Source organism: Sesamum indicum, linkage group LG10 (genome assembly GCF_026168435.1).
Source record: "Sesamum indicum cultivar Baizhima isolate 11 linkage group LG10, ASM2616843v1, whole genome shotgun sequence".
In the NCBI taxonomy this organism is placed as follows: Eukaryota; Viridiplantae; Streptophyta; class Magnoliopsida; order Lamiales; family Pedaliaceae; genus Sesamum; species Sesamum indicum.
The window spans coordinates 2,215,040-2,239,310 of NC_142666.1; the positions used below are offsets into that span (position 1 = coordinate 2,215,040).

The 24,271-nt window shown below is 34.5% G+C and overlaps 4 protein-coding genes across 5 annotated transcripts; 1 reads left to right on the forward strand and 3 right to left on the reverse strand.

Annotated features, from left to right (window-relative positions):
- The first annotated feature begins 2,151 nt into the window (after nucleotides 1–2,151).
- Nucleotides 2,152–3,249, forward strand: LOC105172819 (NAC domain-containing protein 104). 2 transcript variants are annotated; one of them, XM_088886045.1, is made up of 3 exons: nucleotides 2,152–2,412; nucleotides 2,589–2,854; nucleotides 2,940–3,249. In XM_088886045.1, the coding sequence occupies exons 1-3, from the start codon at nucleotides 2,331–2,333 to the stop codon at nucleotides 3,072–3,074; spliced, it is 483 nt and encodes a 160-aa protein (XP_088742171.1). In that variant the 5' UTR covers nucleotides 2,152–2,330; the 3' UTR covers nucleotides 3,075–3,249. The 2 variants fall into 2 exon arrangements, with proteins under 2 accessions (XP_088742171.1, XP_088742170.1); XM_088886044.1 differs by having other exon boundaries at nucleotides 2,155–2,493.
- A 3,397-nt stretch (nucleotides 3,250–6,646) lies between these two features.
- On the reverse strand, nucleotides 6,647–11,972 carry LOC105172590 (Mitochondrial substrate carrier family protein). Its single transcript, XM_011094098.3, has 6 exons — nucleotides 11,523–11,972; nucleotides 11,348–11,423; nucleotides 10,560–10,655; nucleotides 8,632–9,148; nucleotides 7,926–8,061; nucleotides 6,647–7,079 (listed from the first exon to the last, which is right to left on the reverse strand). The coding sequence occupies exons 1-6, from the start codon at nucleotides 11,637–11,639 to the stop codon at nucleotides 6,885–6,887; spliced, it is 1,137 nt and encodes a 378-aa protein (XP_011092400.1). The 5' UTR covers nucleotides 11,640–11,972; the 3' UTR covers nucleotides 6,647–6,884.
- Nucleotides 11,973–13,676: 1,704 nt separating this feature from the next.
- Nucleotides 13,677–15,783, reverse strand: LOC105172818 (putative clathrin assembly protein At4g02650). Its single transcript, XM_011094393.3, has 2 exons — nucleotides 14,889–15,783; nucleotides 13,677–14,804 (listed from the first exon to the last, which is right to left on the reverse strand). Exons 1-2 carry the CDS (start codon nucleotides 15,535–15,537, stop codon nucleotides 13,699–13,701), a joined length of 1,755 nt encoding a protein of 584 aa, XP_011092695.1. The 5' UTR covers nucleotides 15,538–15,783; the 3' UTR covers nucleotides 13,677–13,698.
- Nucleotides 15,784–18,387: 2,604 nt separating this feature from the next.
- On the reverse strand, nucleotides 18,388–21,542 carry LOC105172589 (peroxidase 43). Its single transcript, XM_011094097.2, has 4 exons — nucleotides 21,250–21,542; nucleotides 20,796–20,981; nucleotides 20,551–20,713; nucleotides 18,388–18,987 (listed from the first exon to the last, which is right to left on the reverse strand). The coding sequence occupies exons 1-4, from the start codon at nucleotides 21,448–21,450 to the stop codon at nucleotides 18,578–18,580; spliced, it is 960 nt and encodes a 319-aa protein (XP_011092399.2). The 5' UTR covers nucleotides 21,451–21,542; the 3' UTR covers nucleotides 18,388–18,577.
- Between the last annotated feature and the right edge of the window lie 2,729 nt (nucleotides 21,543–24,271).

Consider the following 24,271-nt stretch of genomic DNA (forward strand, 5'->3'; position numbering starts at 1 on the left):
AATCATAACCTCATTTTTGTTAAGTCGTAAGACATCAATCCCAATCGTTAACAGTCATCTTTAGAGTCTATATAAGTATTCAACATGTCCTATTTATATAGATAATGTGTATTTCGTCATAATATTCAGTATGCATGGACTCTTTAGATGATCTCTTTTTTATATGATTGTTTGACTGACTCTATAAATTTGATCAAGTGGTTCTTGCTAACTGGTCAATGAACCCAGGGTTGGACAGTTAACAGGGCAGTTTGGGGCAGCATTAAGCTGCCATAGAAGCTTTATAGTTCGACTCCCACTTGGGTGTCCTTTTACGAAAAACATAAAGTAGTTATATGTGATTTGGTCTTAGCCAGATTCACATCACATGCTTGATCGATAATGTTTCAAGCAATATGATGCGTTTAACTATCTTGATCGACCATTTTATTTTATATGAACTCACTTCTGGAGTCGCTAAGCTTTTGCTCCCAAATTTCAAATTTTATCCTTCATATACAGATAATAAAGTAAACAACTGTAGGTTTTGTTGGCCTAGATTAGAGATCAAGGTGGGTTGGGTCAAATAATTAGGACTTGTAATTGTTTTATCATGTTATTATTTTGGTGAATAACTAGATTGGATTGTTCTTAATTTTTACATATGTTGTGTTTATATATTAAACAGAACTGTAGAACCTGAGGAAAAAAAGAGAGAAGGATGTTGAAATATCCCAAGATAGGTACAGTGCAAAGGCCTGATTGGATTTCAATAGATAAGCACTATCTTTACTTAGTAATCTTGTTTTTGTGTGGTAAAATCCACATAAATTAATCTATTCATTTATCATTAATCATTAATCATTAATCATAGATCCAAAAATGAGTGGCTACTAAATCAGAAACCATTATCAATTTAATATCTCATTAATTATTCATCACAAAGAGATTAAGATTCCATCCCATCAGAAGGATCAGAACTGAGTGAAGAATATATCCCAAGAAATAATATTCTGATTCTTTCTTTTTTTCATTACATTTCATATTATATCTTACATATTTATGCTATATATGTGACGTGTAATTAAAAGAGCGAACAAACAAACGAACAAATTTATTTTAGTTTAAATTAATTAGATTCAATCCCACTTGAGTAAATTACGTAATAAATTAATTATATCTTATATTACATCAATACCCTCCTAAAATTAAATTTAATTATACATATACCTAATACTCTTTATAATATTACAAGTAGATCTCCTGAGAATATATTGATGTAATGTTCCTAAAAGAACGTTTGTGTAATTAGTTTTTCTCCCAAGAAGATGTTGGCGTAAATAATAGTTACAATCTCAATGAATATATTTATAATTTTATATGATTACAAGAATTGTTGATATAATTTATCGTATAATCAATGTATAATACAATAAAGAGTAATCATTTCAGTGGTATTATAATAGTATTTGGTACATTAATAGTTGAGTAAAATCAATCTCAATCAAGACTAAAATTTTTCCAAATTGCAAGATTAATTATCTGATAACTCAATAATTTGGACATCTTATAAATTAATTTTATGGTAATGATTTGGTATACGGGCACTCCCATTAGGTGGGCCCTTCCACCTAAGATCCAAAGGTCCACAAACTGAACCCATTGCCACAATGCCACGTTGATGGCATGAGACACCGATGATATAAGCATGAAGTGTGATGATGACTTATGTCATCAAAATTTTAAGTTAGTAGTAAGTCAATTTATGAAAAATATATATTTATTTTGATTTTTTTGTTAATATCAGTAAATTTGATCAATTTTAATTAATAGAAAAACTTATTTATTAGACGAAAGCAAATTTAAGAATACTAAAGATTTACATATAATTATATCAAATTTTAGAGAAAATGAGTATAATTATCCCTAAATAGTAAGAATCCCCCCATCAAACAAAGTTGGCAACGGATCCCGTTACTTGAAAAGCATCCAACGTCGTTTTCTACAAACTCCCCCGCCCTTGAAACAAAAACAAAAACACAATCACCATTCTTCATCCTATGATAATGCTGCTGCTCATCAACACACATACACACCCCTTCCATTTCACGTCAATCACCCCTCCACCCACCCTCCCTCCCTCGCTCACTATAAATACAGCAGCCTCACCCTTCATCTACAATACAATCTTCACACACACACACACACACACACACACACACACTTCTTGTGATCAAAGTATTACTATTTGCTCATCATCTCCAATATTATTGGACTTGAAGTACTCTTGTGAATATATATATATATATATATATATATATATATATCAAGATCACTTGCTCTCATCTAGAATGGGGGATAGCAGTTTCAACCTGCCACCAGGTTTCCGGTTTTTCCCTACGGACGAGGAACTTGTCGTTCATTTCCTCCATCGTAAGGCCCTGCTTCTGCCTTGCCATCCAGACGTCATCCCAGATCTCGATCTCTATCCCTATGATCCTTGGGACCTGGATGGTATATATAAACCTTACGCCCCATAGCTAAGTAATGTATATTAACAACGAATTTGGTGAATTTTCACGAAATTAATCTTGCTTGATTGTTTGTAGGTAAAGCAATGGCTGAAGGGAGGAAATGGTATTTTTACAGCAGGAGGACTCAAAGTAGGGTTACTGAGAGTGGATATTGGCAGTCTATAGGGGTTGAAGAACCAATCTTTTCAAGCTCTGGCCAAAGAATTGGTATGAAGAAATACTGTGCTTTTTACATTGGTGAACCCTCGGAAGGCGTCAAGACCAACTGGATTATGCAGGAATATAGACTCATGGATTCAAGTTCCACCAGTAGATCATCTAAAAGGAGAAATTCCAAGATAGTAAGTCAAAAAATCAAAAAATTTATTATATTCGTCATACTATTCAATTAGTGTAAATTATAATTTTTTCTATATATTTTTGTAGGATTATAGTAAATGGGTGGTTTGTCTAGTGTATGAGAAAGGCGACAACGACCACGATGAGGGGACAGAGCTTTCATGCTTGGATGAAGTTTTTCTGTCGATGGACGATCTCGATGAGATCAGCTTGCCTAACTAGAAAAGTTTTAAGAGAAGAAAAAAGAAAGAATAGCTAAGGTTTAATAATTATGTTGGCCTATAGCTATATATGTAGTTTTATTTGTAGAATTAAATTTCCAAGACATTATGGTTATTAGGAAATGTGTAACACTTTTTCATATGAAGCTCAAAATTAATGAAAAAAAATTTGGAAATGTATGGTGACATGGCATTGTCTGAAAGCTGACACGTGGAAATAAGATGATGCAAGAAAAGATAAGGGGTGAATCAAAATAGAGAAAAGTGGGTGTTGCTTGAGAAATCTGTGCACTTGATGGATGTTTTTAGGTTGGGGGAATCTCACGTGGAGGGATGATGAGATGGAAGATGGGGGGGTTGGTGGGGCCCAAATGGAAACAATTTGGGGATTTGGAGGGGCAGTTTTATATGGTTTGTTTTGTTCAACTTCCTCTTGTCTGATTACCCTTTTGTAGCTTTCATTACATATGACATGATTGGTATTTGGTGGTTGTCCTGTTTCACAAAACATTCTTCTTTTCTTCTACTGGTGGGTGGGTGGGTGCTTAGGGAGGCATTCAGTCATTTCTGATGCAAGCAAACTCAAAATTCAAAACTTCTTTTTCCCCCTCATTGAAAAAGTGGAAGCATATTCACATAGAATGTAATAGTAAAATAGTAAATTGCAGTGGGCCCTTACAAAATTTGTTATAATTACAATTACATCTTGTTTAAATATCTTTTGATATTAACAATCGTCTAACAAAAATTCCTTGTGACAGTTTATTGTGAAGAATATTTATTAAACGGTCGTTAATTTCAAAAAGGGTCTTTGTAATTTTTAAAACAACGAGGAGTATTTATAATTATAACAAATTTTTAAAAAAAATCTGTTGTAATTCAACCAAAATAAAAATCAAACATAAGGTTGCCACTTATATTATTGGCCTTAATACGATAATGTACACAAATAGCACTTCTAGGAAATATGTTCTTATGATTTCAATCAATCACAGGGTAAATAAAATTGCGTCAAGAATCTGTATAATTAACAACTGTGTATATTAGCGGTAGGCAGTAGTCCTCCATTACTGGCCTGCAAGCCTTTTGACATATATATAATTAGAATGTCTACAAAATATTGTATTATCAGAACAATGAAACAGTAATAGAAACAGAACATTCTGGATAAGGCAAAGTAGTATATGTCCAATTAAGCACATGCCTTGTTCATTTATAGGGGCCAATGCACATTGTACTGATTCCATGTTGAACTCAATCCTAGAAAGCACTTCCCACAATCTAAAGAGCTTCCTAAACAAGTTGCTTTCACAATAATGGGCATTAACTAAGTGTAGCTTTATTTTTTGGCTTAATAAATTAATGCATTTAAAATTGGGGCATCGTTCGAGCAATTATTACTGATTCACATCCATCTATACAAAATATAAAGAAGAGGGATACAATATACCAACATACAAAGGTGTAAGAACCTTTTCCTGATCTATATAGAACCGGTGGTGTGCAGACAGACACTCACATAGGAACGGGTCTCATCCTCCAGGCATCAACAGAGTTATACTACTTGCATGCGTCTACATTCATTCTCAAAGATCAACTTCTTGAAAGAAGAGGACAATTAATTACACTATAAAAAGGGGTTTAGAAACTTTCCTAACTTCTATAAGATAACATCCTGAGAAAACACTACTAACCATGCCATAATATGGGCCCAATCTACGTCAATTTGGCACTTCCAACTTGCCTAATTCTTCAACCTACCACTAGAAATATTGCAGAAAACTATACCCACTTGACATAACTTTCTAACCAAGCATACTTGTTGATATTTTATCAACATTTGCATATTAACTATGGGATGACACATGTGCTCAGTGAACTTCCTAGGTTGACATTGTTTATACTCCAACCAATTTTTTTAAATTGACTACACTATAATCCAGATCTTGTGCCCAATAAAAAAATAATAGCATCTTCTGCACAGAACATCAAAATAAATATCTACACCAGCAAATCTGTTCCTTTACTTCCACACACACACAAAAACAACTGTGTGTGAGGAAGCAAAAAGAATCTGAATAAAAGAAGCAAAATATATTCAAACTCACTCTACACCAGCAAGTCTGTTCCTTTACTTCAACACACACAACATCTGAATTAAAGAAGTAATATCTATTCAAGCTCATTAGTATTCAGTTAAATTAAACTTAGGCATTTGGTTAAGGGAATTAAACAGTGGAAATTGATCAAATTACTTCGATAAGTCAAAACATAAGGCATCCAAATTCGAATCTAATTATGAACCAATCAAAGTTACATAGTTTTCTAAGCATTCATTATAGGAGAGCTAAAGCCCATGGAACAGCTTGAGCTTTAATTGAGTCAGAGTTAAGAAAGAAGAAAAAGAAATTGTACAAACAAAACATGAAGCCCTTCTACGTATAATAAAACTATTTCATTGCTTAATTAGCTAGTAAGCACTGAGCATGCAGATGCAATCATCTCACCCATACAGATTGCATTTAGAAACAAGGCACATGCATGTGTGTGTGTGTGTGAGAGAGAGAGAGAGAGAGAGAGGGTGCATGTCTAAATGCAATTAATTGTCAGCAAAGGCAAGTCCATGTATCAGTTTGATGGTTTGTTTTTTCTTTGAGCTTTGCTTCGAAAAGACCAAATCAAATTTCAAGTCACTATGATTGCACAAGACATGCCCCTCATGGACCTATACCCACTTGTCCAAAAAGTTTTTAAGTTTCATCGATAGAGACACCAAAAGGAAAGAGAGGAAAATTTGGCACAAACACAAGCCAACTGGTTCTATTGGAGTCTCTGGGCATGACGGATTGGTACAGAAAGGAAAGGAGAAAAAGATATGGAATGATTACACTAACACCCCCTAAATTATTGCAAATTACAAAAAAAGTAATTCAATTAGTTTTAGTAATTACACTAACCTCTTTCAGTGACGTTTTCATGACATCCCCAGTGTCAGTGTACTAAAAAATTACTGCCAAGGGATCTCAATTTAATTATTCAAACAATGTGGATGCTTTTTGTAATTTAACCATAATTGAGGAGGCGTAATATAATTATCTGAAAGAATATTGGTCACATGGAGAACTAAAAACAATACCTAACTATTTGGCCCGATATATGTAGCTTCTGAGTAAAGCTAATTACAAAGGTCAAAGTAAAGCTTAAACTCAGTCCACACAACTTCTTGGATTGGAAAGTATAGGTAAATAGAGTTCAAAGAGGGGATGATATTCATGCTTGCGCTTAGTGGAAATGCCACTTGCAGCACAAAATGACAAACACTAGTGACTTATTATTTCATTGCTCAACGAACCTCAAGTTACTCTAGGCAGATATATCTCAAATTTGAATGAACATGTCCTATGACCTTCGACACCTATCATTACTGCAATAATTAATCATAATCCTAATGCAATACTGAAAGCACGTTCAACAATAGTTACTAAAAAGAGCTCTAACATCAAATGTTCAGTTTTAGGACGAACGATTAATCTTAGCAAGTAATGAGATAAGAGCAACAATGATAAGATGGACTAAGAGAAAAGGATATGAACCTGAATTAGGATTTGACGAGGAAGTAAACCTCTGTGGCTGCTTTGTTGTTCCAAAGTGTAAATTATAAAACATATTACAGAAAAATCAAACATAAGCAAATCGAGCAGATCAGTAGCTCGTCTTGATAAAAGGCCCAAGGATTTTAGACCCGTTCCAATCCAAATTCGTGTATTGGACCACAAAGTGCAAATCCAATGTCCTCCCAATGCAGGAACTTTCAATTAGAGACCAGGTGACTAATAGTGAAAAAGTAACTTCCTACAATGACAGATGATGCAAGTCCACAACGAGCCACGCGCAACCATATGCCATTCAGTAGTAAGTTTCTATCAGCCGGGTGGATCCCAGTTAGCCTCTCAAATCTCTTCCCAGGTTTACTCCACTTAAGAAATTTCCTCTCCATCGATACATACTGCAGGAAGCAATTAAAAATAGTATTAAGTATGAAAAAAGAGGGGGAAATAAACAAAACCTGCCTCCCTAGATCTCAGTTTGCCATATTATTTGACCTTTCAAAAGGAATATATAACCAGTAATGACTATGATGTACACTCGCCCCTTTTGCATCACTTTCGTCCTGTCACTTCAGACATCTAACAATTTATGATGCATTTTCTAATGTAACAAATGGCATTCTGACAAGGGGTAGACGCTATCTGAAATTTTAGTTAGAAGAAATTCTGGGACACACTAAAGTGATAACCAAAATGGCATCCATAAGACCCCTGGAGCAAATCTACAAGGCTGACACGCTGGAGAGCTAACTTCTTAACATTGTAACAACAATTTTAATACCATATCAACAATTTTCTTGAAGAAAATTGTTGTACATAAAATTGAAGCCGCATTTAAAGCAGAATGGCAGAGACAACTAAGGAGTACCACTGTCAATTACTAAGAAAGCCTCCCGTTTATGTTACTTTCTCCTTCAAAATCTTTACAATCTTGGCCCCTTTTCCCCACCCTCTCCGGATTCTATGATTTGGCTAACAACCTTTTCTTTTATAGTTCCAGGTCCAGTCAACAATCCAGGACCTCTCCACTTACTCTGCAAGCGAACATTCAGCAATAGCAGGTGTTATTTATAAAACACCACCATTCACTTGTACGAAATGGTAAACATGAAAAATGGGAACCATTCACACAAAAGAACCCAGGGACGCATTGAAGAGTTTGCAAAAGCATTTATGACTATCAAGTGGAGAGTAGTTCTGAAACTGATCTTCCACCAAACCCTTCTCTTCGTCAAGTACCATACCTTAGGCAGAACAGTGCATTGTGATCGACTTCTAGTAGTGTCAAAACCATGAGATGCGGCTGCAGCAAATGAACCAGAAACTCCAGCAACAAGAGTAACAGCTATTGGAGATAAAGGACCAACTTCATTATCATACCTGAAAAACATCTTCTATAGTAAGAAAACAAAGCAAAAACAAAAAAGCAGCCCAATAAGAACAATACTGCTGTTATCCCATCAAATAATCATAAATAGGTGCACCTCTGATTCACACGGTACATCTGCCAAGTAGCAATAAATGCTACTGTGACCATAAAGGGAAGAAAAACAAATAATATCACTAGATTATGCCATTTTACTGACCTATTATCACATATCAAATTTGCACGTTGCTGAAGATGATAATCCTAAGCTGTAGCCAACTATGCCAAATACCAAACAGGATGGCAGAGAATACAGAAGTATAGCAGAAAGAAAGAAATGCGCGTAAATGAGAAAAAAAGAGTAGACTTTGTACATTTTCATTGGCTGAAGACTCACCAACAATATCAGAAGGTTGACAAGACTAAGTATTTGGCCAAGACATTTCTGGTTCTACGATGGATGCACAGAAATAAACAACAAATTGTACTGATAGCAATGCTCAGAAACCATTTTTCATACTAAATCTGGGATTTTAGTTGACCATGAGAACTTAAATGGACAATCAACAAGCGGTGAATAAAACCTGGGCACAGGGTCCATTCCCACAGCTTTCCAGTTCAACATAGCTTGGTGTAAAAATTGCCAACTTGAGAAAAATATGCCACAAAATATTGAATCTCGGACTAAACCCGATCTAAGACCTCTCCACAGAGCACCCCATCCTTCCAAAGATATAATGTCCGATGGCATTCTAACATTACTCACAGCTGGAGGTTTACCAGATCCTGTCATCATCCATGGATATTCTTTCAAAGCATCCAGCATATTTGCTTGTTTAGTGGTCAAGGTAGACAAGAGACCAAGAGAGTTTGTCATTGCAGTCATGTCAAGGGAATACCTAGGCAGTAATCTTGAAACTAAAGAGGAAGCCCTACTCTTTTCAGCAATAGATTGAGAGTTCAATACACGAGAAGCAGAAGCCACCTGGGTGCGAAGTTTAATAAGTTCAAATGGAGAGCTTACAAGACACTCCATCATGCCAGCAGCAAATCCTGCCATTAGAGCCTCAGAGACATGCACATTACCATCTGCCCGACCATCTGATGAAGAAGTATGTGTGTGAGCACCGTTTAATATAATATATGGTTAGCTGATCGAAACACACTCAAGAAGAATGGACCCACACTTCAACCAGATAGTAATCTTTCTCTCATACATTAATTTGTAAGAGTGTGTACATGCTTCCATGCAGATGAACAAAGATATTTGTCTGCAGCAATTTGTAACAAAAGATCACCACAGCAATATGGAAAAGTAGTACAAAATAAACCAGCAGAAGGCTTCTATCCTAGAACTGAACCAGTGACCATGATGGAACCAGACCAACTGGTATATTTTCCCTTTCTGTAACTGGAAAAGATAGAATTTACTATTTCTAGTTAGCAGTAAGTGATGCAGGCAGCCTTCTGTTTCCAGATACCAGGATTGAAACAATAAAAATCATGCCTCAAGCTTATTGACCAAGCATTAAGACATCATCTGCAACATGGTCACTTTGAACCATTCAAACAGAAAAAAAGGCAAAGTCAGCATGCACAAACTCTTGCAACTAACATTTGTTAGTGACTCCTGCTCAATACAAAGACCAGAAAAAAGCAACAGCATATGATGAATGATGTTTATCATAAGCATTTTCTTCCACTATACACCAAATTTAGAGTATCCTCATATAAGCTATGTAATCACACTTCCAAATTTTTCTCTTATTGCCTCACAACAATTATTCTTCCTCCACTTGTATAACTTTGTTATTTTGAAAACTCACAAGCTCCTCTCTTCTCTTTGATAGTCTCACTCCATATTGCAGAAGGCCCTTTCTCTTGAAAGTTTCTATGAGCCATTTCAACTTGCTTCTCATCTTCACTGATGCTTTTGGATGTTTGTGGCACCTAAAACATACTAATTGTAAAGCTTGACCCATTTGCTGCAACTCTTTTAGTTTCAGTAATTCTTCTTATAAAGTTTGTTTAGTAGAAATTAAGTTAGTTATCCAGTGAATTTGTAGCTAATAGGTTACTGGAACAAATATGTGACATATACAACTGAAGATCCTCGCTGGAGCCCTAAACATGATGCAAGTGATCTGAAATATGTTTATAAGGACATCTAAATACCTCCTTGTTTCATGAAATCAACATTTCCCTGGTGACACTAGGCACGCTCTCCTTTTCACTCCAAGTTATATATTTTGAGAGTCAGAGGTCTTATAGCATAACTCTCTCCTTACCACCTAGATATTCTTGGGAGGTGCATGAAGATGGGGATCAATTTAGTCCTCCTTGTATTTGTCCACAAGCTGATTTTATTAGCTTTTTGTTTCTTCATAGAAAAAACGAATGCATTATGGAGTCGTTTTTTAATCATGATAAGATGAGGAAAACCAGCATTCGCCCAGAAGCAGAGTCACAAAGAGAAGTTAAAGTACATAATAAATTCACAAAGTAAATTTACCTTTGTAGAATGCTGTCAATAACTCATAAACACCAAAGCGAACTCCCAGACCTAATGTCCTTCCCAAAGTCAACCATCCAACACCATTGTACAGACCTAAAATAAAGCAGGTCAATATCTGATGATTCTCACATGGAGGACCAAGAATCTGAATGCCAAAACTTTTGAAAATTTGAATTCAGAATAAAAAGAGTATGATGTTATGGGCACGCTAGAGGCAAATTATAATGTGACAAATGGCAAAACAGATTAGTTAAACCTCAATCAAGTGCTGCAGAGACGTACCAGAAAACAAACACTAGAGACTTGAGTGAGCAAGAAATCAAACATCATACTGAATGAACCATTAAATCCCATTAAGTATAAACATAAAAGGTGTGATTTTTTTCATTATTCAATATGACTCAAGCTAACTTGCACATTCTTGATGACCATAGATATCATGCAGCTGAAACCCCATATCCCCAACAACTTCTGTTTGTTAATTCTCCCTCAGGTGTTGTTTAAATCCCTAAGAAGCAAGCTGGTTCTTAAACAACGTCCATTCTGTGCGTTTTACTCCGCTTTTAGCCAAATAATTTCTATCACTATATGGAGCAACCATTTCCCGTTTGTGCATAAAGCGTGTGTGAACACATAATATGCTCGATTTGAAGCAAAGCTTATTATCTTATTCAAGGATGAAAATGTCCGAAAGAGAAGTGATAACAAACAAATCCACAATAATTTTACACTTCACCCAACTCCCATCCAGAAGAAATGTCCAAAAACTGTATCTAAAAAATTACCGGAATATCCTGACAAAGCTTGAACTCTGTAAAGAACATCAGCCACAGCTAACTGTTTTTTAGTGCTGGAACCAACCTGTTTTCAGTTGTCCACATAAATCCCACTTATATATACTGAACAAACTGATTATATAGGGGTAAGCGCGAATGCAATACAAGCACTCAGTCTTCAAACCTGTATCAAGACTTTGAGAGTATCAAGTGGGTAGGTTATGGCAGTGCCTAGCGCCACGGACCATGAGGCAGCAGCTGCATGGACCGCGAATGTCTTATTCTTCAACAGTTCATCCATCTTAACAAATGAAATGCCTCCTACACTTTAAGTTGCAAACTAAATACAATCTCTCAAGAAATTCCACATTCTTCAAAGGCAATCCCTCTGTTTGGCGCGCTCGCAGAATGACATGCTCTGTTCTTAGTGTAGTTGTGCCTTTGGCGGCTAAGCCAATGTGAGGAAACCCTAATTGATTTTTCCGACCAAAATAACCAGCAGATACCAACAGTCACGCCCTCACCGGCGGTTATACTTCTCCGGCCGCCACCGCAGCGCCGTCGTTTGTTCTTGATCTTCTGATACTTCCCGCTCTTCCACTTTCTCCTTTTTTCCCTTCCTCCTCTCTATTCTGTTTCTGTTCTCCATTTCTCTCTTTCCCCTTTTATAGCTTGCCCTTCGGGCTGGGCCTATTCCACAATAAATGGGCCTTTGACCTTTTCATAACATAGGCCCAAGTCATTGTCACTAATAATTTAATCGGTAAATTGCAATGAACCCTTGAAATTTGTCGTAATTATAATTACCTCATTATTATTTAAATATACAAATATTCATTTTAAATAAATGGTCGTCTAATATAAATACTCCTTCATAACAACTTATTGTAGGGGATATTTATTAAATGACAATTAATTTCAAGAGGGGAATTATAATTTTTTAAATAATTAAAAATATTTATAATATTATATTTTTAAGAGAATTTATTGTAATTTACCTTAATTTAATTCAGAATTTTCTAATAAGGTGTAGCTTAATTGAGAAAATTAAAGCTGGTAAACGTAGATGTGGTTTGTTATTCTACTTTTGTAGTAATTATTTTTCTACTTTATTGATAATTTTTAATTGAATATAGATACTTCATGTCGATAATCAGTATATTGATTGTTACAGATGGTCTCTGGATACTGAATATATAGTCCTCAAGTGGTAGTTATAAACAACTAAAGAACAATGGTGATGAATGAAGCAGCTGGTTCTGGTTTCGGTTCCAGCTCAACCTCAGGTGCGAGTGCGGCTAGTGAATCGGAAGATTTGAAGATTCATAGCTCGGATTTTCGAGGTATGATTTTGGTCTCCACCCCGTTGATGCGAAATAATTATCTGTTACAGAGTAGGTCCATTAAGGTTGCACTTACTGCAAAAATGAAACTGTCCTTTATTGATGGAACGTATCCAAAACCTACTGAAAATACTGAAGAGTTTAAGCAGGGGATTAGAAACAGATAGTATGGTATTTTCGTGGCTAATGAATTCAATATGGCAAAGGCCTTTTCTTATGCTAAATCTGCTAGAAATCTATGGTTGCAGTTGGAAGCTAGGTTTGGACAGACAAATGGACCTATGATCTATAATTTGCAGTGAGAAATTGCTTCGATTTCTCAAGGAAATAAAGTTGTGGTTTCATATTTTACAAAATTCACAATGTTGTGGGATGAACTAGAATGTGTAGATCCCACGCCTGAATGCACATGTTCTTCGCAATGAACTATGGCAAATTTCTCACAGAATTCTACATAACATGAACTTTTTACTTAGTTTTGATGTTGTTTGGTCCTGATGACTCTTGGCATGGTATAAAAACACCTTAAAAAACCATTATATACATGGATTCATAATTATTTTTTTGGCATTCTCCTAACTTTTAGATTATAAAAAAATTATTGTCTAAGTCAGATTCGGTCAAATCAAATCAATTGTAGAGCAAGTGCCATACATATATCATGTAATTGGTCACTTTCCTTAAATTTTACATCCATTACACGACAAATATATTACACTTGTCATATAATGAGTTCAAATCCGTCTCAACTTGATATGGGTTAGAATTTCCCATAGATTACATCAACGCGAGTGTTTCTAGAAGCCAACTCTAAGTAGAGAGAAAGAAAAGCTTCACTACCTCTATATGCAACCTCATATTCGGATTGAATTATCTGTTGCAAATCATAGTCCATCTTCTATTCCATTCAACATACGTATACCGTATATATAAGAATGACATTATATATTTTATTTTAACAAAGATTTATATATATGACGTGTGTACGATGAATGGAGCAGAAGATAGAAATAGACTTTATAATAGAAGATCCGATCCGCCTCCTATTATATACTGATGAGGATTTTGTTGTTGTACATTTGCTAATCCCACCTGTCCCGGCATCCCACCCTTGGCATATTGCTGCCAAAATAGTTGCTCCTCTACTAAAAATCTCTGCTTCTTCTCCATCTCAGACATCTGGACATACCCTGGTGGCAATACCGCAAGAGAAGCGGCAAAAGGATCAGTACTTGATGATGGACCGTCGTTTCCAGCATTGGCTGCCGGTGGTGCTGGCAAGGCCAGCATGGCCGTCCTTCCCGCTGACCCTTGCGCCACACTACTAGAACTTCCAGTGGCCGTAGGACCAACGGTAGGAGCCATTGCCCCTGGTTGATACATGCGATAAAGCATCAATGTATCAAAACCTTTGGGAAGAGATGCCTTTTGATTTGACAAATGGCTTGCGGACTGAACCAATGCCGTCTCCCAATCTCCTGATGAGTTCTTCAAGGCTTCCCATGGGGTGGGCGTACTTGCTGGAGCGGTTGTGGCTGGAACGGCATCAAATAAAGCTAATGCGAACGCATGCTCTTGTTCTTCAATGCTTGGTGCATCTTCATCCAAGTTCAACAAATCACCTATTTCTCGAGTTTTCTCATCTTCTTTTGCCTCGTTTATTTCGTTTTTCTCTCTTGCTTCTACCAATTGTGCAGCTGGTGACACCTCGTTGATTACATGCTTAACATGTTCTGCTTCTGCCGCCTTTGTTTCTTCAACGTGTTTGGACTTTGGCTTAGCTCTTGTGGCCGCCTTCCGTTTTCTCAACATGGCCGACTTTTGGTGAACAAAGTCATCCATCATATCGAGTTTCTGCTGTGGAATTTTCTCAAATTTAGGATAATCGGAAGGGGGCACAATCCGAGCAGTCGTGCACCAGTCATAGAATGCATCTAGCTCATCGTACTGCTTTGAAATGCGACAGAAGACGGCGTGAACTCTTATCATATCTGGTATTTCAAGCTTCATAAACCGCTCAATCAACGTCCCGATTACTTCTGTTGTGTCATAGCATAGCTGAAAACTCTCCTTCACTATGGCGTAGAGAGCCACAGCCACAATCCTGTTGTGCTTTGCAGCACCTGTATTACAAGAAATTCACTTCACAATATTATTCACATGTGCAACTCCCAAATGAAAAAAGACCATGAAACCTACACCAGTACCTGTTGGTCTACATAATAAAACCCTTTCAAGAAGCTGTGTCAGATGATCAACCTTAGAGAAAATGCTCTCATTCTGCATTTCACACACGGGTGTAGCCCGCACCAACGCGTCATTGGACGTAACAACTTCTTCATCATCTTCTTCATTATATGCAGAACCTCCATTCTGTCCCCGGCCCTCCATCCTAAACTCAAGCTTCTCATCCAAGTACAGCGCATAGTTGCGAACAAATGCCGAGTAGTCCCATGCATCCAGTTTCCCAGAGGAATCTTGGAAGTGAGACATGTTGAGGAAGCGTGTCCCATGCCGCTTTGCGGAGAAGATCTCCCGCTCGTAGGCATGGTCACCATCGGTGAGGAGCCGATGGACAAGCATGAGGGCTTTTAAGGCCACTACCCAATTCCTGGTCCTGTTGAGGCGCTTGGCAATGCCGCTCACGCAAGCACTCACCATCGCTCGCGAATACATTGTCAGGCATAAGATCTCATGAATGTAGCGGTCTTCGGGTGGGTTTTCGTCATGTCGGGTGGCCTTCACGATGGCTACTACCAAGTCCGAAACGGAGGTGCCACCGCCCACCTTGGCCAGGCCAATGCTGGTGTGATCCTTCACTACCCCAATAGCTTTTCTAATCTTGCTTGTAGCCATAAGAGTTCTTTTGGGGTACCCGTCTCTTATATGCCGATCTTGATTGCTCGATCATATAGAAATACGTGTCGAATCTGACAAAAATCGAGCCCAACATTGATCAACTCTTTCACAAACACTAACATATGTGCATACATCATCAGGAATAACTATGTTTCATGAGCTACATTCACTGATACAAACAGTTGATGCACTTGTATATCTATTGTCAGGGATTGAGATACGGTGAAAAAAGAGAAGGAAACTGCTCGTCAAACCAGGCTCGGACAAGAATGTTCTTCTCTGTCTCCCCCTTTATCTTTTTGATTTCATGTTTCATCTTAATTACGAGATATTATCCTCAGTTTTTACCGTCAAACCCGGATGTCCCCAATGGATCAATGAGGTTGTTAACCATACTGATTGTCTTAAACCACAGAAAAATGTTTTATTTATTCTGAAAAATTGGCTTTAATTTAGGCCATAATCATTACATCAATCTGTGTAATCCTATTGGGTGTTAGCCATACTGATTGTCCGGTTAGATCTTTTATTTCATTTTATGCATGAGCATTACGTGTATAAATATTACGTCATATATTTACGGAGAAATTTTACACACTTGGGCCTCATTTACTTCGAAAATGGAATTAAATAAGTGATAGGATCATCTTTATCTAAATGAATGATAAAAAAATATTTAGTATAAATTGTAAGGTCATTACTTACAAGAATTACCAAAACTACATTAATTTTATCAAGTATTTAGTTTTAAGAATCCTCGTGATTTTGGTAGCAAAATTACTTTTTAGCCCTTGTCTACTAAATTTAAATGCACAACAAATTTTTTCTCTCAAAATCACCTCTTTGCACTAAAACTGCATGGAGCAGAATGGCCACTTCGGTTCTTCGGCTGATTCGATGATAAATTCGGACAACCTCGTTCTCCATGTAAAAAATATGTTTATATTCGAGAATTATGAAAAATAAGTTACAATACCGACATTACCTTTACAATGATGCTCATATCTGATTTTTCACATCCTTCTATTTATTACTGATCTACAAAAGAAAATTCGGAAAAAAAAAAAAAGAAAAGGTCAACTCAAATTCAGAAAAATAGCTACCAAAAATGGATATCCCAAGCTGGGGAAAAGCTTGTTTGTAAGATTAAAGAGCTTGGGAGGAAGTTTACACCCAAAAAAAAATAAAAAATAATAAAAATAATAATTAAAAAAAACCACTATATTAAAAAAAAGCTTGTTTGTTCAGATGTAACAGTAATTAATATAGAGTTTTGATTTTATATCGAGCCATCATACAATAAAGTAAATACTATATTAATTTATATTAATTTTTTTATACAAACTTACGTATTAAAATAAACATGGTCTAAATCTGTATATGTGAAATGAAATAAAAAATCAAAATAGTAATTGTGATAGAAAATCTACTCCAATTTAGTGTGGCTTCCTCAAAATCAAATAATCTGTAATGGAGAAAAAATTAGCAGAAGGTGTAAAACTATGGAAAAAAATTTAAAATAGAAGGATCAAATTGTAATTAGAAATAAAAAAGTGAATGGCAAATGATTTTATGTAATAAAAAAGAAAAAGAATTTCATAAGGCTAATATAGAAAAACCACTCATTAGAGGGACTAATTTGGAATGAGTTGAAAAGACGGAGATTAAAATGAATTTTACCCGTATACTTTAGATCGGATGTATACTGTGTTCATAGAATGTTAATACGTGTTGGATAAATTTTTTTATAAAGGAGTGTATAAAATGAAAAAAAAGATAAGATATCAACAGTTTATAAACTTCTATAAGGCGTGCGTAACTTATTTTTAAAGTTTAGGGTTAATTTTTTTTAGACCTTATTTTTGAAACACGAAATTATACTTTTTTTGTTTTAAGTTTTAAAATTAAACTTACACTTACTTCAAAAAAAAAATTATTTACACCTAACCCTCTTTTCTGTTATTTGTTGGACCAAAAATGCCGACTTAAGCAATAAAAATTATATAAAATTTTAATTTTACTACTCATTTAACATTCTCATGTCTGTTATTTTTATATTTTTGGTCACATAAATTAGGCCTGTTTTACTTTGCTCCCATTCATTATGGGATCAACACTTTTAGTCATATAACTTATAAAATTAATACTTTTGATTCTCATTCGTAATATAACGGCATATTTATCAAAGCCAAGGGTTATTTTCTTGCTAGCAGCAACCTTGCCTTGACTTTGGTGACTCGGTTCGATTAAAAGTCTACGTCCGATGATGGGATATGAAAGGATTGTATCTTTTCTTAAACCTGATTTACAAGGACAGATATATAATTTTCCTTATAAGTGCGAAATTATTACATATAATGTTAAGTAAGGGATAAATTAAAAGTTTATATTTTTTTTGTTGATGTCAATATTTTTCGTCTAAACCCTAACAAAAGAAAATTGCATGTAAAAAATAAATTTTTGGAGGGGGTGTGATTGTATTTTTTTAAGCTTCTTTCAAAGAAACTGTAGTTTTATATTTTTAGAGGGGATCTAATTGTAATTAATAACCCTAAACTCTAACAAAACTCGTTTGATTTTTATCATATTAATTATAAGATCATCATCAATAATATTTTACAAGCTTTATAATTTTATTTATTCGAACAATTCAAAAAATTAATATCTTATAAACTCCAAAAAGTAAGAGTTTCTAATTAAGATATTTGAAATAATTAATTTCAACGCGCAAACACCTCAAAAAGAGACAAAGAAGTCTGAGGCTGTCTTATGAGATATTCAGCGTAACCAATCACATGATAAATAGTTAAATATGTATTATTTAAATTATCGTAATGAATCGCACAATTATACCTAAACACATATTTTTATAAAACTTAATTATGTGTCCATTACAAACTATATTCCCATCAATTACATAATAAACAAATCACACATAATAATGGAGCATATAATATATATATGTATGTATGTATGTATGTATAAGTAGAATTAGGGCCATATAAACACCAAGGCTAATCACACACACGAGTTCTTATCAATTAAAAGCAGCACAAGTCCGCCTGATGGTGCCTTGCGACCCTGTATGCACACCAATCCTGCCCATTCTCACCATTGCACTGGCGAAATCTGCCTCGAACGACGGCCCGAACGGCACGAAATACGAGTCCACGACGCTCCTCGTGGCCTGGTCTTGATACAGGCTAGCATCGGATTGCAGCACAGCAAAGCCGCTCCTGATGTTCTGCAGGATTTGGATGTCGAACGTCTCCGCACTGCCTCTGTCTATCGGCAGCCGCACACCGACGTCTCCCTTCTCCGGACACGTTGATTTTAGCTCCGGTAGCAAGACGGGGTTTATCGATGGGTCTGAGCCGCCAGCGGGCGTGAAGCTGTAGAGCCTCTGGCCCATGAAGAAGCATGCTGCCGTGCCAATTGTATGTGCAGCTAAAGATAAAAAACGGATAAAATTAGCAAATGAAGAACATAAACATCGACTTTTTATGATTTTTTTTGGGTTAATTACATTTGAACCCCTCTAGAAATACATAATTACACTTAATCAAAGGAGGTCTAAGTGTAATTAAGATAATTGTTTCGCATTTACAAGGGTCTAAATGTAATTAATTTTATTTTATTAGATAAAAAGAGCTCAAAAGCAACTGCATTAAATTTGAAAATAAAATATCCCCTATCACTAATTAATGTAGTCCCTTTCATCCTACCTCATCATCTAACCAATGACCCAAATATCACACATGACAACTTATTTTCATACCAATATTCATGAAAAATATCTAGGGTATTCATATTTATCCACATTAATTTGTATTTATTTCGAAATAATATTACACATTTTGTCCGAAAAAAAACTATAAAATATAAATATAGATCAAAGCTAATTTATCGTTCATTAATTTTGTGACATCACACAAACTTAGTAATGGGATTTAAATTGAATTTTCATAATTAAACATTTCTATCCACATTATAAAAAAAATTAAATTAATTAGCTAGTGGAATTATTTTTACATAAAATGGAAATTATAATCTTAATTGTGTCCATTTAATTTATTTTTATGTGAAAGCAACTTGCATCTGTTCACATGCAACTCATCTATCTATCTAATCTTTTTTTATTCTTTAATTATGTCCCATCAGTTCAACCCTCACGTGCATGCTATTATACATCCATATTTTTTTCCCTGTAATTAATTTATACCTAAATTGATTATTTGACAATTAAAAAAGCAAAAAAAATCACTCAAGTGCTCATGAATTACATTATTCACTGCAAATTGAAAAAGGGTTTAGTGCAATTTATCCTCAGTGATATTGTAAGTGAGCAAATTTCTCTCTTATAAAAAGAAAATAGCAATTTATCTCCATATGTTTTTAAAATGAAATAATTTACCTTTCTATATTTTTTTAAATGAAAAAAAATATAAAGAGGAAAATTGCTATTTCTTTCTTTTATAGACAGATAATTTGCTCTTTTACAATATTATAGGGGTTGCTTACATTTTTTGGAATTCAAAAATGATAAATATTTTTGGTTTGTTCTTCTTATTTTTTAAAAAATATAGATGAATATATCTTTTCTAATACATAATTAGAAAATTATTTCCAAACTCTGCGAATTTTCTTGCATTAATCAAAAGCTAAGATCATCTATCTTAGCATGTCTACCGACTTAGACACCCACAAAAGTTGCATTTTTCAGCAAGCATACGTGTGTTTGCTATTGCATTTTTATGTGACCGATGCTTGCTACAATTTTAATAGAGTGATCGATCACATAACAAGTATAATAACATATAACGTGAGTAGTTAGATGTATCTAGCCAGGTTTGCACGACTTTTCTGCCTATGTAGATGTATCTATTTACATATCTGAATTGAGTTGACTAGTTATATTACAATTTATTATATAATTGGTAGCTCTACTTAAATTGTACACGAATTACATAACAAGTGAAATGATAAAATAGAAGAGGTGTGTGATCCTACCACTGAGAACCACAAGATCCTTCTCATTGAGGCCTTTCTTGAAAAACTTGGCTTTCAGGCTCATAACGGAATCGCCAACGTCCGGCATATCGTCCGCCAATGTTACATTCGAAACCATGCCATCCCTTCTCCCTGTTTCCACCTCGTAGAACGGCCCTTTTGCCTGAATTTACAAGCAGACCGATCAGCAACAATCACAGACAATGAGTTCCCTCGAAAGTGTCAGTTATAGTAGCAATATTTACCACAACTACAGCATCTCTGGCAGCCAAAGCCACTATATCTGCGCAAGAAACAGTTCCGGGGCACTCAGCTTCCAATTGGGACTTTGCTCTCTCTATGATGTCAAATCCTCCGACTCCTTGATGCCCGAACGCCTGTCTCTCGTCCGTTTCCAGCCCGTTATCAATCAGAATCGACCCTTCGCACCCCTGGATTGTTCAAGAGCATCAAACTTATATGTATAGCAATCAACTAATGTAGTTCCGATCATTGTCTGTTTCGGTCTTAATCAAACACTAGGCAGCAAATTTGCAATGAAAAATCCAATGTGTACCATGACATTAGCCCGTACAGGAATTTTAGCCAAAGAAAGTTTGAACCATGTAAGTGACTAATCACATAACAAGTGTAATAATAACGAGAATTTTCACTGTATGCAAGAATGTATTAAAATTGAAGGGGGGGAGGGAGGGTTACCTCAACGAAGCAGTCATGGAAGTGAAGCCTGAGCAAGACGGGGGCGGTGTTTGGGTTGGAGGCAGCGGCATCGCGGACTATGGCGGCGACGACGGCCTCGGCGTTGGGGCAGGTGGAGTCATAGAACCCAACTTGGAGCTGGCTTTGGGAGAATCCGAGGAAATAAGTAGTGATCAGAAGGAGTATGAAAGAAAGTACCATTGTTAACCAAACTAAACTGAACTTGAAAGTGCAGGGAATGGCTGTAGCTGTATTATTGCTAATTATGCATGTGGAATTAAAGAGATAGTTGGGGAGATGTATATATAGATGGAGGAGTTGTATGTATATATTTGTACGCCAATAACCAATGATGTATTAGTCTAGTAGTTAATATGAAGGTCCTATAAATCGATTCGAGCCCCACACATCTGTGGATATTTGTATAACTATTTATTGTAATTTATTTTATTATTCTTAATTACGGAGATGGATTGATCGAATATCGATGCATGACTCCATTTATTGAGGTATTGTATGTAATTATATAATTATATTTAAAAAAATATATACACTAATAAGTACCATTTTAGCAGTGTAGGTGAGGTCTCATAATTATAAAATTATGGGTTCAAATTTTATAAGTAGTTCTCTACTCTGATAGTGATTATTTATTGATTGAATTATTATTAATTATTAATAATTCATCTTGCTATAATTGCTAATATTTAAAATTTAATAATACATGTAATCAATTCTTATAAAAATATATCAAGAAATGCATTTAAAGTTGTAGAAGAAAGAGAATTGATAGTAGGTCCCATTCAAAATTATTCCATGTGTTACTATTTATGATTTTGTCTTAATTAGATCAATAATTATATATTTTTGGGGCATCAATTTCCATAATATTTAAAAATGTTTTGTGAAAAGTTGATTATTTTTTTTTGTCAAAATATCTTCATTAGTACTTTATCTTCACTTTTTGTATCATTTTAGTCCCTTAACTTACGAATATATCGCAATAGTACATTATATTTTATGTAGATTTTACTATGGTTCCTTATCATTAAATTTTAGTGGAATCTAATTAAAGTGGATAAAATATTCTACTAATGAATTGAAGAGTAAATTGAAAAAACTCGTGTACTTTCATAATTTATGAATTATTAAAAAAATCATATACTTCAATAATAATATGATTTGTAACTAAATAAAAGTACAAATATTAATAAAACAACTACAAATTATTAAAAAAAAATCAAATATAATAAATGTATTTTATGCCTAGGTATTATAAGGCAATATATATATAGAAAAGATTTTGTATGAATCTAAATCAATTTTTCTTTTTTTTTTTATTTTAAGCCGACTGATTTTTTTCAACATTAATTATCGAAATTGATTATAATATTTTATTATTTTATAATTTTCTACCATCTTTATTTTTCTACATTTATAAGAAACTTATACTAAAATCCAAATTCAATATACATTGCAAAATTTTAAGAATATATTCAACTTTCAGTTATAATAAATATTTATTTAATTTGAATAATTAGTAGTTGTTCTATCGAGATATCTATTTTTGTTTACTTATAAAATATTTAATATTATCGGAGTACGTGATATTTTTGAATTATTGAAAAATTATTCAAGTACATGAATTTTTCAATTTTACCTCTCAATAATACATTATTTCATCAACTTTAATTAGGTTTCATCAAAACTTAGACGGTCAATGACCATACAACATGTTTAAAAGTTGAGGGACTATTACGATGCATCCAAGAAATGAGGGACCAAAGTGGGATGAAAAGTATAAATGAGGGACTAATAAAGAAATTTTGTCTCATTTTTCTATTTTTCTTATGTGAACACTATGCAATTCCTTTAACAACGAAAACGACATGCAATTAAAATACGTAGACATTGAGATTTTTTGTATCAAAATTACTAACTATAAAACTCAAACAAAATTGACTAATAATTTGGTTGCAAATTAAAGTTGATAACAAATTTAGCACTTACACATTTTTCACAGACAGATTCAAAATAAATATAATTTTTTTTTTGAATTGATTAATTGAGTCTAATCATATTTAAGTACGGCCCAGTTAAAAACGTATCTATATCAAGTCCAAATAAAAGTTTGGCAAAAGTATTATTTTAGTCCGCTAAGTATGCCTAATTTTAATTTTAGTCCGATAACTATGTCCATTTTTGTTTAGATCCGGTAACTTACGAAATTGCTTACTTTTAGTCCTCTGGCAGATTTTCGGACAATTTTACCCCTATGTAACTTTTGAAAGGCAGTTTTAGTCCACTCATAGGGGTAAAATTGTCCGAAAATTTGCCAGAAGACTAAAAGTAAGCAATTTTGTAAGTTACTGAAACTAAATAAAAATAGACATAGTTATCGGACTAAAATTAAAATTATGCATACTTAACGGACTAAAATAATACTTTTCCCTAAAAATTTGCATAAAGTTTGTCTATAAAAAGGAAAATTCATTCGACAAGTCTACGCACTACATACTTACAACAAATTCGAACGACTCAAGTCCAACGCAAATTCGAAACTCTTTGTCACGATGAAGTTCTACAACTGCGATAGTTCCACGTCTATTTTAGCATCAAATTTTCAAAACCCTGATACTGTATTTCAAAGTAACTCATAATTTTTTCCCACAGATTTAAAAGAGCTCAAGAACAAAAATTTCTGGTCGTTGGATCTCGCTATAATCTTCATTCTTAAAGATTGTACTTTTTATTTTTATTAAAATTTATAAAATTCATTTTTTTACATATTTTTTTTCTTCTAATCCTGTAATTTATGTTTGCAGATTCAAAATTTGTATGAATAGTTAACACTCAACATTGTCTCTATCAGGTTTTTTCCCAATAAAGTGAGGAATTGCCAAAAGCGTAAAAAACAAAACAAAGGAGAAATCGCATCGAAGTCACACGTCTTTTGTTTTTATCCGACTGTTAATATTCCTTGTACTCCATCGCTTTATCATTATTGATAACGTGTGCACGA

Bases quoted from the DNA above. Each gene is read 5' to 3' on its own strand.
- LOC105172818 (XM_011094393.3), bottom strand. From the start codon at position 15,537: ATGGCTACAAGCAAGATTAGAAAAGCTATTGGGGTAGTGAAGGATCAC. The intron at 14,805-14,888 runs GTACTGGTGTAG...CTTGTAATACAG, and splicing joins TTTATTATGTAGACCAACAG to GTGCTGCAAAGCACAACAGG.
- LOC105172819 (XM_088886044.1), top strand. From the start codon at position 2,331: ATGGGGGATAGCAGTTTCAACCTGCCACCAGGTTTCCGGTTTTTCCCT. The intron at 2,494-2,588 runs GTATATATAAAC...GATTGTTTGTAG, and splicing joins TGATCCTTGGGACCTGGATG to GTAAAGCAATGGCTGAAGGG. The intron at 2,855-2,939 runs GTAAGTCAAAAA...ATATTTTTGTAG, and splicing joins AAAGGAGAAATTCCAAGATA to GATTATAGTAAATGGGTGGT.
- LOC105172589 (XM_011094097.2), bottom strand. From the start codon at position 21,450: ATGGTACTTTCTTTCATACTCCTTCTGATCACTACTTATTTCCTCGGA. The intron at 20,982-21,249 runs GTAACCCTCCCT...TGAACAATCCAG, and splicing joins TCCATGACTGCTTCGTTGAG to GGGTGCGAAGGGTCGATTCT. The intron at 18,988-20,550 runs GTAGGATCACAC...TTTTATCTTTAG, and splicing joins GGATCTTGTGGTTCTCAGTG to CTGCACATACAATTGGCACG.
- LOC105172590 (XM_011094098.3), bottom strand. From the start codon at position 11,639: ATGGATGAACTGTTGAAGAATAAGACATTCGCGGTCCATGCAGCTGCT. The intron at 9,149-10,559 runs GTAAATTTACTT...CTTCTTCATCAG, and splicing joins ATTGACAGCATTCTACAAAG to ATGGTCGGGCAGATGGTAAT. The intron at 8,062-8,631 runs GTTTTATTCACC...GATGTTTTTCAG, and splicing joins GGAATGGACCCTGTGCCCAG to GTATGATAATGAAGTTGGTC.